This window comes from Symphodus melops (assembly GCF_947650265.1).
Source record: "Symphodus melops genome assembly, chromosome: 5".
In the NCBI taxonomy this organism is placed as follows: domain Eukaryota; kingdom Metazoa; phylum Chordata; class Actinopteri; order Labriformes; family Labridae; genus Symphodus; species Symphodus melops.
In genome coordinates this window covers 14748517-14761572 of record NC_136695.1, presented here as the reverse complement: position 1 = coordinate 14761572, position 13056 = coordinate 14748517, and the positions used below count along the sequence as shown (strand labels likewise).

The following is a 13056-nucleotide window of genomic DNA, read 5'->3' as shown; positions in this document are numbered from 1 at the left end:
CAGTCTGGACAAAACAAAAGATTTTATGAATGCACAATAATCCTTTCAGCTCTGCACTAAAATGGACACATTTTCATTTAACATTCAACAATCACTTGAGATGGAGAGCAGCAACAGGGCAGAAGGAAGAGAAACACTGAAATGTTGCTTATTTACTTTAGTATGAGTCTTCCAGTTCAGAGTTCAAAAAAGGTCTTGAGAACATTAAAACTTGTGGTCATATAAACTTTTTAATATGGAAGGTCTTGTTGCAGGAAAAAGGGACTGAATTGTTTAAATTTAACATCTTTCATCATTTCATCAAAACAAATGCTTTAACAACCAATAGGAGCTCATTTCAGTTTTTGCTTTTTGGTGTTTTTAATCACATTACATTTCAGACCTGTCTTTGTTGGTTTGCTGTTTGTGTTTTATTGTGGGACCACTGCTGGGTCTGAGAATTCCCCTTCCCCTTCAAATACAGACAGAGAATGGCACATCTCGAGGGACGCTTCTTCTTTTGTGTGTGTAAGAGAGCAAGTGTGGGTCTTTGTGTGTGTATGTCTGCATCTCAGACCAGATCCCAATAAAGCATTCAGCCAAAAGGTCCAGGGTTGCAGAGACTGTAAATGTGGTTCTCACGACTGAGTCTGGCTAGGATGGACTGGGTCAGTGCATCTATGAGGAAAACAAAGCTACTTTATTAGCACACAAAAGTATTTAGATTCCTTTGGAAAGCTAAACATTAAATTTTTTTAACTTCTCTTATCACTTGCTGAATTGCATTTTTTTTTTCATATTTGGTGCTTGATATCAAAAGTTTTTTTATATTGGTCCTCCTAATGTACTCGAGTATATTTGTGTTACATGAACTAATAATATACACATGCGCTTGTTTGTGTAATTCAGATATTCCACATTATTTGTCGATGACTGGTCAAAATTGGGAACAAAGTTCAATAGGCCACCTCAGAGCAGGTGGGAAACCTTGTACTTTGGTCAGGTTTCTCTTTGGTGAGAGGCAGGTAAATATTGACCAGAGGAAACCAGATCAATACCTGTATCAGGGAGAGGACTGAATCTATCAGGGAGAGGAAGCTATAGTTTTTTGTTAACTTCAATTTCCTTGTTGCTATTTTTGACCCAATATAATCTGTAATTGGATAAGTTTTGTTAAGATATTTGACTTCAATAGTTGAGGCTGGTTTTTAATAGCATTTGTTCGTGAAAATCTTGAAACCTTTGTAGTTGTGGCCAAAGTCTAATTTTGGAGAGTCCTATTCTGCATTTTTCTCAGTCTGAATGGTGGATGCAAAGTGATGGATCAGAAAGAAAGATGTAGAGATGAAGGCTATAAGGGTCATTGTTTCTTCACTGGTATTTTGAAGTGCTGAAAACCCCCCTTGTAAAGAGTGTTACATTGTAAAGCTTAGTCATAAGTTGCCTTTTCAACTCCCCTCGTCTGGCAGCCCATATAGTGGTTATCCCCCTTTTAATGACAGTAAGGAGTTCAACCATAAAAATCTCTGACTTTCAAGCAGGAACAGAAGAAGCTGGCCAATCACTCTGACTCTGTTCACCTGCCAAAGGGTTCGAAATCTGCACAGTGACACACATGTGGAAGAGGAGATCATAAAGCAGCTCCTTCTCTGTGTCGACTTTATGCTGCAGCGTAATCCTCTTAAGTTTGGCTTTGATGGGGGTGAGCAAGTTGAGGGGTGAGGAGAATGCCATACAGGCATTGAACTCTGGCAACATGATTCTTTTATTTTTCCCATATAGGACATCTTGTTTGATTTTTAGCCAAGCTTTACAATGACTTTGTTGGGCTATAAGCCCAACACCTTGGTCCTGACTTAAATATACAGTATATTTGTACAAGATGGTTCAGCACTAAGTTTTGTACAGACATTAAGTCCCCAGATCATCGTCCATTAACTTTGCTGATCATGTAACTTATTATTCAGCACAATCTTTTCATCTGACTCAGTACTATAGGACCATGCAGGTATGAAACTCTGAAGACATAAAAATAATATTTTCCATGTATAGAACATGTTGTTTTATCTTTAGCCAGGCTTTAGCAATAATTGCATTGAATAAGCTTTCCAATAGATTGGCCTTTACATTGCTCACAAAGTTTTGTTCAAACATAATAAGTTCCTAGAAGATAAAGTCAATGAACATCCCATTATATCTTTATTTCTTACTTAGCCATGAAAATTTCAATTTTGACTTCAATAATTTTAAGGGTCTATGCTATTCCTGAAAATTCCCATTAGCTATAGCTGAACTTTTGTTGATTAATTATCATAAAATGTTAGCCTGCTAACGCGAAAAACATTGAGCAACATTCTGACAGGCTAACACATCGATGTGCTCTGAGGTTGTAATGCTAGCTAGTCATGCTAGCGCAAACAGAAATAGTTGGGCTTTGAAGTAACAGATTTGTTACATCACTCTGGCTTTGTACATTAATATTTACAGTCTATGGCTTTATCTAATTTTACCCAGACATTGAATGCACCCACCTCTTTTTGTACGAAAGGGAAGTGCTGCATGTGCTCCTTCTACAAATCTGTTTTCCTCTTGTAAAAGGTTGGGTGTGTTTCTCGCCTCAGGGCCGTGTAGTAGTAGTAATAATAGAATGAGCACACTCGTCCCACCTCTGGGATTTCCAAAAATATATGAAGGTTGGTTCATTGATGTGATGAAGCTTTGAAAAGCAGGCTGTGTGGTCCTGGCAGGTTCCTAATATCAATTTACAAAACATGTAATCAGATCAATCAAATGATCTTAAAGGAGTGTTAGTGTTTTCATTCAGACAAAGGTGATTTGGTTTTAAGTTGTGTGCATGTGAGACTTTGGAAAATGTGTTTTTTCCAAATCGATATACATCCAGTTTGTGTAATGTGTGCACTTCCTGCCAACAGATGACTAAAGTACAGCTTGAAGTGAAACAACTAATTGATTAAGGAATGGTGTCTAGCTCTGGGGTTCAATGTCAAAGAATCTTTCCAATTTTCCAATAAGTCCTTTCAACACGAAGTTAGAGTTTGAACTCCTGTCTTCAGTTGCTTCGAATGTGTCCATCAGAGAGCCAGTTTCCATGATGCAAAGTAAAGTATCATGACTGTCAAAACATATTCTATTGGATAATTTTGAGATCAAGTTGCAAAGCTGTAAGATAGATTTGTGATGCAACTTCTCCAGTTGTTATTTCACTTACATTCTTGTGCAGCTGCCTTTTTGTTTTCAGCAAACAATTAACTTGAAATGTTTAAAGAGTAAAGAAGATTTTTAGTTGTTTTCTGAAGGACACTGCACTCTAATGTATTTGAGAGAAAAGAAAAAAAAGAAACTGTCATCTTAGCAGTTTTTTTTGTTTATCTCTATTGGTTGCTGCTGGAGAGACCACTTAAAAACAAACAAAAAGAAAGAGAGCAGTACACAGTAGTCAGGTGCACCTAGTAATGCACTGGTTGCTTCCCCCCTCAGTTCCGTTTTCCTACTGTTTCTTTCCCGCCCCCCCCCTGCCCCCGTTCCTGTCACTGCCTGTCTGGATGCGTCTGACTCCAGAGAGTCCAGCTGTTTGCACCCTCCCAAGTAGTGTTTCAGCATTTTATGACTGCTATTTGCACCTCGTAGAGCGCACTGTGTAATCTGATGACTTTGGCTATTTAGGAAAGGCTGTAGCTGACCTAATCTCCCAACCTACAGGCTTGCTTGCACATATACTCCTGAGTATAATGAATGCAGGATAAAGCTTAAAGTCTGTTCAGTTTACAGACTACAAACCAACAGATTATCTGTGGTGTTTGATGGCTGTTTAAAGCAAAAGATCTATGTTTCTTGATTTAGGAAGTCATTGTACATTCTGTAACAACATATGCTTTTCTGTACAATTCATGTCTGGGTTTGTTATTTAGAAAGACTTTTTCTGCACACTAAACAGAAAATGTGCATGCTTTCGGCGACTACCACATGTACCAACACAAGGAAAACTATATACAACATCTTTATTTAATATCTGAAGGGACAAACGACATAAAGACAAAATACTTCAACGCAGAGGCATGGAAAAATGTAGTTTCAGTCACTGTGACAGCAGATGCAGATGAGAAGAAAACAAAGGGATGTTTAGCGAGTTACTTGTGCTTCTTGTTATGAAGGAGACTCAAATATGGACTAAATCAGCTCTACATTTTCTTCACTTTGCAACCAAATGGTTTTGATTTACTTATGATCACCTCACATGAAGTGTTCAGAAATAATTAAAACCTTTAATCTGAGACCAACTTTGAAAAGGAACCAATGTTTTAAAAGACGTAGAACAGAATTAGCAGTTGTAAAGAAACAGAGACCGTTGTTATACTGCATGGAATAACTTATATTTCCTATACATCCTTAAGTACACTACAGCTATATGTGAAAGATATGTATAGTTGGCATTATGCAGATAAAAATACACATACACAGTGATCTCAATGAATCCCTTATTTTGTTAAGGGAACTTCGTATGGAACCTCACCAAAGACTGCTGAAGATCTCCAGAACCCTTCTTGGTTACAAACCAAATCAAACATTTGTGCAGAGCCACAATTAATCTATTTGAATTGTGAACACGATAACATCAAAAACAAGAACTTCAGCAACAATTGGTAAAAGGTAGACCAGACTAGGTATAGCAGATGTGGTTGACTCCAGCCTACTCAAAAAAAACAAAACAAAAAAACCAATATGACAGGTTCTGTAGAAACTCCAAGCTGTACAGGCCAGTCCAAAGGCTGCAGGTGTGAGTCCCACGATTGTATCTCTCCATCATGGATTTCCTTTTCTTTATCCTTCCCATCTCTTTTTGTACTGCCATTGGAAAGAGCTGATAAAAAATATGATATAAACAACATGAAAGGAAATTATTCATCTCTGCCAAAATTCTTAAGTCCCAAATGTACAAGTGAAGAAACCAAATCAGCAGAAACCTTTTTGTCAACTATCACATGGCACCCTGCTGCAGCTTCATGCAAATGCTCGCAATGCAAAACAAACCACCCAGATGGAAGAATAACTTAGCATGGGACATTTGACAGCAGCACAGTTAAGGTCAGAGGCCTCACCGTGACTTGGAACCAACTTATGACAATTGCCTGTGATTACACATTGCTGGGGCGGGTGCCATGCAGACGATAGGATCACACACTGGTTGTCATGTGTGATTGTAACCAATGTTCCTTGCTGGGCTTCCCAGAGAGGATTATTTCTTGTCTGCTGGCGGGATCACTACAGAATAGAGAAAGGTGTGGGCAAGCAAACCCCTATATTCCATTCTTCTTCTTTATTTTTGAATATCCCACCATCTTTTTGTATTTTCAATTTAGAAGACTAGACTTTGTATCCGGTTTAAAGTCTATGCTTTTATAGGGCATTGCTGTGGTTGCTAAGTAAAATCAGTTGTCTGCTTGATGTGGTTTTAACATGGAGAAACAAAATGTCTATCCTTGCAGTTTTTGGATGTTATAAACATGTACCGGTACTCTGTCTAAGGCTCAAGCACATCACTTAACTATTGTTTTGTTTTGGTATGTTTTTAGCCTTTTTTAAGGGGCCTAAAAGATTGTAATCATAGTGATAAGTACTGTGCGAAAAAAAGTGTTTCCGGCTGTGAATATGTCTCCAAATATTTCTGTGGTTTTCTTTTGTCTGTCAAACACCAGTTACTGTATGCTGGGAAATGATCATTACCTCATGCATGCACACCTGTAAACAACAACTGCTCTCCAATAGTGTGTGGTGAGGGCATGCAGGTTAACAGTAGGATTTAAACAAGCCATCCCCACACAGAAGCAAATTGTCTCTTAAGAGTCTCAAAGACGCATTCACAAGTTTTACACAGTTTTTCTTTATTTGCCCCTACTGTTATATTAGGATAATGTGCCTTCACATTTTTAGAACATGTGGGACTGAACAAAATCAGCTGCCGTGGAACCAATAACTCACAAAATGCAACACAAATGTGTGAGAACTTTCATTTTCACAATATAAACAGCTTTTAACTGTGCTGTCATTCTAACCGCATTGTGCACATCTGTGCTGGCTTTTATTCTTAGATTTCATCATTCTCAAATTCAGAGCTTAATACAGTCACAACACTTTCCAAGAACTCTGTTTCGCTGGTTTCCTGATCTGTGGCTGACAGGCTGCAGGTAGAGGCCTGTGTTAGTAAGTGATGATGACGTGGGGGAAATCAGTAGTGAGGCTCATTCTAGCAACCCAAAATACATCTCTTGTAGAGGTGTGCTTGTGCAAGATTGACTAATTTAAACAAGAAGCATCCCTAATTGAATGCTCACCCAGGTATGCACACAACTGTTCGCTTTGACAAAGGTACATTCACTTGCACAAATGCAGTACAATATCTTTCCCAGCTGTGTGGTGTTTGCAGAGATTGAGAAGAACTGAAGGAAAGAGCGACTTCCTGAATAAGCTGTGTGCAGAGGTTTAATGAACACTGTTACTGTCTTCTTTCCTTTCTTTGAGAGAAAAAAAGGGTGAAAAGGGTCAACTGAAGAAACCTGTGCTGAATGTGTCGAGATTTATTATGGGCTTGTCCATGACTTATCCACTCGAATCAAAAGCACAAGGCACTGATGCTTAAAGTGGGGCTCTGTCCTTCACGTGGCCTCTCATGAGTACAGTTTCAAGAGAAAGGGACAACAAAACATGATTTCCTAAATGTTTTTAGATTGGGTTGCTTTATTTAGATATTTTTTTCTGAGCAGGGACTTAAAGGAAGAACATTTGAAATCTATGTATATATATTCAATGAGAGAGACATTCTACATCTTTTTATCCTCACAAAAGCCTTTTTGTTTGAACTCATCCAATCTGATCAGGTCTCATTTAGATTTTCCTGAGATAACATCTGACCCTGACCAGCCAAACAGATGTTGAACATGAAGAAACACAACCAGTAATTGAGCCACACAGAGGTTTAGTGGGGTCACGTACACAGTGACCTATGACTCAAGTCTTGACTAATTGCAGACAGAAATAGATGGGGAAGTTAAATGAATCACTAGAAAGGGTTAGTGTTTTGTAAATTTTCAAACTATGGCCGCAGCCCTTGAGACTACTCTTCAGCAAACATAATTAATAGATTCTACATTAAAAGTGGGAGAGGTAGATTTTAAATAGGTTTCATTTGGGTCTCCATAAATTGCTTTTGTGCATACAACTGAACACAGAAAGATGAAAGAAATACTGCTGTGATGCTAATGACTCTTTCTGTTTTTCCATCTAGTCAGGTTTGATCAGAACACATGATGCAGACTACTTCCTGAGACCTGTTCCAAGCAGCCTTGCTCAGACAGAGAACTTTACAGCACCCTCAAGCCACCAGCCGCACATCCTCTACAAGAGCAAGACGACGGCCTGGGCCGAGCGTAGGGGTCAGGGGCCTCAAGTGCTTCAGGAGAGATCAGCAGATTCGACTCATCGCAAATCACACAGACACTCCGTCTCCAAGAGATCCACAAACTCAAGGACAGAACCCATGGAAAGCACCGTTAAAGGAGAGCAGCAAAAACAGCACCATGGCAACAATAGAGACAACAGACATGGTGACCAGGTGGAGCATCATCATAGCAGCCATCACCATGAAAACGACTACAGACATAATGAGAGGCACAGGCAGCACTTCTGCGGGAGAAGGAAGAAATGTATGTAAGGGCCATTTTTCATTCTAATCCTCATGTAGCAAACAGCCATAATACATCCTGTGCTCTCATTTAAAGTAATCTTTATATTGAACATTCCTGCAACTGCTTAGTCTACTTGGTTCAAGTTAACAGAGGATGGAAGTACTTCAGCAACCCAGTAAGATCTTAACATAAGGTTAATCTAATGCACCTTTATCCTACCCTCTCAGGATCTTTCTTAGTATAACACAATATGTTGCTCTGAAAATTGCCATGTAGTCACATTTGCCCCTCAAATAAACTACAACTGGTTAAAAGTTAAATAATAAAGTTCACAGCTGGAAATATATCTGATGTTACACACGATAAACATAATGCTTAATTCTTCAGATGTAGCTAAATTAATCATTTTGAGGAATTATCACACCACTTACAGTGTCAGAAAGGAAAAACAAAGACTTAGCATAATAGCTCTACTTATTGCCATTCCCATTTTCTCTGATGGCAGTCAACCTTCAAGTGTTGTGCTTGGTTCGTGTTAATGGAAATGCCATCATTAATATGTCATGGACTAACACCATGTCATATGTCCTTTAATTGTATGGCAATGAATGCCAGTATTATCATAAGTGCTGCAAAGTTCAATGAGTGCATAAACAACTTTCACAGTAAGATCAACACATAATGTGTCATTTTTTTTTAAAACTTGTTTTACCTTTCACACATTATGTGCTATTGTCCTGTCAGTAACCCAATTTAACCTCCTGAGAAGTATTTTTACTGATTAAACCAAAGGTTCAATTTCACATATGTGCATGTGTATTCCTATGAACCCTTAATCAAAACATGTTGTAATTTCTTTGGAAGTTAGCTGAAGGGTGGGAACCAGTTGGAGGAAGTTTTGAGTGGTATCTCACATGATGAAACAAAAGTTTCCACTTAAGAGTATTATCTTATTAAGTTTTTTGCTGACCTTTGTGGGGTCATTTAAAATAACTTGTAACAGGTTAGATATCCACTTTACACTATGACAAATGTTATCTGTAAGAAATTTCCACAAGATCAGATAACATTACAGAGGTCACAGGGGTCACTTGTAATAGAGCAGGCAGGAACTGGACTGGTACCTTCACCATCACCCTTCAGAACCACAGCTGCCTGTCCCATTTGAAAACACACCTATGTTTACATTCCCATAGAATGACATCACTGAACACCTGTGCCGTGTTCCAGACAAAAAAAGCACTTTGGTGGCTCACCTGCTTTCCGCCTGTGTAAGCAAACTTTCTAGTCTTCATTGTTTATAACTGCAAGGCAGTGATGGGCGAAAGTTGTGATAAGCTACGAAAACGAAGACCAAAAGATTAGAGGTGATTTTGTCACGCTTTACAATACTTCAATACTTTAGTTTTCGCTTTGCTTTGACGTGTATGTACTACTGACCTCATATCAGAGAGAAGAAGTGGACATGGCTGTGTGACGTTTTTCCCAAAGATAAAGTAACTTCAAAAAGGCAGAGATGTGCATTTGATTTTAAGAGTATGTGACATGTTCACTTAAAGCGCTGACAAGTTACCCCTCTTAAGATTGTGTTTTGAATTCAACTTAGGTTATGTTATTTTTTTCTACATCATAGCTCTCCCTTTGGGAAAAATTTGATCTAATCTGTGATACAGGGACATATTTCTAGTCACAATTGGCTCACAATTAAAACACATACAATTTAACATTTGACTTCATTTGTTATTATGAGTCTAGGCATAGACTCTCTAACATGACTGAACATTTTGTTATGTTTCCAAAATCTGAAGTTACACTGATATGTAGGCTATTTAGCAACTACATTGATGACGGAATGTATTTGTATTTGAGTATGTAGAGCTCATACAACCATTGCATAGAGAATATTTAACTCGCTAGATGCTGCTAATTTACAACCATATGCTATGGTTTTACACTTTACTTTATGGTACCATAACAAACAGACCGCCAGATTCAACAACAGAAAAAAACATGTTGCAGTATATCCATGACATCAGGCCATGAAAGAAACAGTGTAGTAAATCCTCCATAATGATTTTCTGTTTTTTTTTTCCAGGATCACTGGCTAACACTAGCAGGCGAGGCTAGTGTCTTTATGTTCATCACTATTTCACAAATATTACATAACGTATAATCTCCTATGGGAAGGAGATATTGCATATTTGTAATGGATATTCTAACAGCTATTAAAGTACTATTATATTCATTGTTTTGTCCAACAGCCCAACACACACAGTGTAACAGTTTGTTCTTAATCATGTTGACTCTGCAGCCAGCTATTGAATTTATCTTTCCTGTTTTAAACAGACATGCCAAAACCTCCGGAAGAAGATGTATTCGTTCTACCCGACGAGTACAAGTTCATCCCCAGAAACAAAAGAGCTGTGCTGATGAACAATCAGGGCAGCCAGCGGCTCAACGTGGAAATGCTAGTGGTCGTGGACAAGAAGATGATGGACAACCATGGCCACGCGAATATTACCACATATGTTCTTACTGTGCTCAATATGGTGAGAAAAGCCTGATATAAGTGATGCAGTTGTATGAACTAAAAAAATACCAAAAACCAAGCTGTACTGTATATACTGAACTGCAATGTGGTTACATTTGATAGCCAATTAGCCATAGCAGCCTGGCCCTAAATATAAAAATAAACTTTTTATTTATTTTTCACTCATATACAAATTTTAATATTCTTTAATATGTGTTTTATGACTGAATATCAACCTGCACAGCGTTAAGTTATTGAGATACAGTGGAAGTTAATTGTGTTTATCTTAGCATGCTTATATTATGTGGAAAATAGCTTACAGAACTGAAACTTGCCATGTGAAGTTTCTGCAAGATAGGGTTTATAACTGCACCAATACAAAATAATAGAACATGAAAGTTCTTCATTCATGCCTATGCAACAGGAATAGGAATTAATATTTCATAGAAGAGTTTTTTCATTTTTAGCAGGTAGGTAAAAAGTGGCATTTTGGCTTAAAGAAGCCTACTGCAGTTCTTAAGTGTAGCCAAATGGGACGTTAGCGTTGCTGTTATCAATTAGCAATTGTGTAAAGTTCAGCTTTCTGACAGAAAGAGCAGCTGCAATGAATGAATACAATATTACACTTTATTTTAATTTGATTTAACAAAAGTTCAGGAAAGCATGGCAGTTAGCAATTGCTATTTCATGTCATTGAATGTTTTGGCATGTTATACCAAAGATTAAACCTGACTTTAAAGTAACTCTCATGTTTTAGCATTATATTACATTTGAAGGGCAGTATAAATTGACTTAGAGGTACATAAATTAATTTAACATGTACCGTAACTCAGCGTTTAGTGAGAATAGCATATCTAAACACATGAAACTGATATCTGGGTGAGATCACAGTGTCCCCAGCCATCTCAGCTGATCTGTTAGCAGATTCCGTCACCCTCGTTTTGCTACTAACTGACTGACTGACAAATCCAAAGATAATCCGTCTATTTTGAAAACATAGTTCCCTTTAGAAGACACCAAGCTGGAGCGGTCACAGCCCGCCTCAGAGGAGTCACCTAAATACGGTATGGAGTTTCACAGAAAACACCTAAGCCCCTTCCCCCCACATACCAGGTCTCATGGGTGTTAATAAGAGTGATTTAATATTTGCTGAGAATTAAATATGATATGCCTTCAGAGGATATGTTCCGATTTGTTATCTGTGTCATAGAGAACCTTTTTAGTTGCTTATCTAAAACAACATTTCACATTTTGTAACTCAAACACTGAAACTCTATGGAAACTGGTGATTGTTTCTTTTCTGAGACAATTAAAACAATCTGCTGAATTGTGCTTATCTTAAATTCTGTCAAACACTGGCAACCAGGAGATCTTAGCTTAAGTAAGTGGTTTTGATTACCTCTTTGACCTCCAAATTTAGCTCCAAATCGGTAATAAACCACGGCCATGTGTCTTCCCATAAGTCAGGTCAGAGGAAGACCAAACATCGGGAACATAAGGAATGAATGAGAGTGTTCCTGATAGGGAAAAAAAAAGAAGCTTAGTGAGTGGCACCTGAGGTATTCATAGGGCCCGAGAGAAAGACAGAGCGCGAACAAGAGCAATAAGATCAAGAGTCCACTTTCAAAGCCAAAACTGTTATGATTGATGGTCAGATATCCATGTGTGTCTGAGACGCTGAATTGGAAACAGCAGTTAAGGCTGTCAAACATCACCAAGGTTTAAGGTGTTATTTCTACAGGAATGCCAAGGTGTGTTCCCTTGTACATTTGACACAGACCACTCTATTGTATGTCTCTGCTTGGTGCAAGAAGTTAGAGATTAGAAGTATAGATGTAATGCCTAATTTAGTGACCCTTGGATTGCAACCCTATTGCCTATTTTAGAAAAAGATATTACTTACTAAGTAGATAAAGATCCTTTTTCAGTCCTGTGAGGGGAAATTCAGTTTTACACTGTTACTGAACATGTTACACACACATAGAGACTCATGGACAAAACAGAACTTTTAAAGCCTGAACTTGTTGGTGATTGTAAACTAACACATCAGTTGTAGTTGATCAGGTCAAACACTCCAAAGCTTTCTGAAAACAAAAGCTTTGCCATTGAAAGCTATGTGTGCAGCATGCTCTCATTTGAATAGGTTTAATTGCTTGTTCTTTATACAGTTTTTTAAAGTCGATATGGGTATATTAAGGTTTTAAGAACAGACTTTGAAAAAAAAAGAATGAACCTGTACTTCACCACTTTTAAAAGAAACAATACCAACCGTCTTGCTGCAAACTTTGAGAAGTTGATAAAAGTCAAATGATTTAATTTTGTCTTCTCTGTCTTGTAGGTCTCCAGTCTCTTTAAAGATGGTACAATAGGGGGAAACATCAACATAGTGATAGTGGGTCTTGTCCTTCTGGATGAAGAGCAGGTGAGCAGCCCAAAGCACAACAAGCACTTTCAGATGAAAACCTCATATTTTTAGAGAGCCACCCTCTTAAACCTTACACACTGATAAATCGCAGCATTTTGTGAAACACTTTCTTTAGTCTTGGATGAAAAATCCTGCTTTTGAAAGGCTTTGTTTTTCTATGGTCTCTAAGAACAACAAAGTCCTTGTTTGTTTATTTGTTTGTATGCCTGAAGGATCAAATCTCCTCATTCTCCTTGAGTTTTTCCCGCAGTGGTCCTTACCGCTGAGCAGTTTTACGGTCGTTAATTATAGGGTACTTTTCCAGATTGAGGAGGGAAATTCTCATGGAGGAGAGGAAAGGTGAGCTTTGGTGCGAAAGAAAGAAAGAGATAAGTAAATGAAAGCAAGAGAGGTTCTGTCAGGGAAAAGAAAAGATTAGGGAT

At 38.0% G+C, this 13056-nt stretch overlaps 1 protein-coding gene across 1 annotated transcript in view; it reads left to right on the top strand.

The window, feature by feature from the left end:
* adamts16 (ADAM metallopeptidase with thrombospondin type 1 motif, 16) overlaps positions 1-13056 on the top strand; it is a 47625-nt gene that overhangs the window by 5617 nt on the left and 28952 nt on the right. Inside the window, exons 4-6 of the mRNA XM_079343755.1 lie at positions 7280-7697; positions 10026-10228; positions 12548-12631. Coding sequence (XP_079199881.1) covers positions 7280-7697; positions 10026-10228; positions 12548-12631 — 705 coding nt within the window. The remainder of the gene's footprint in view (positions 1-7279; positions 7698-10025; positions 10229-12547; positions 12632-13056) is intronic.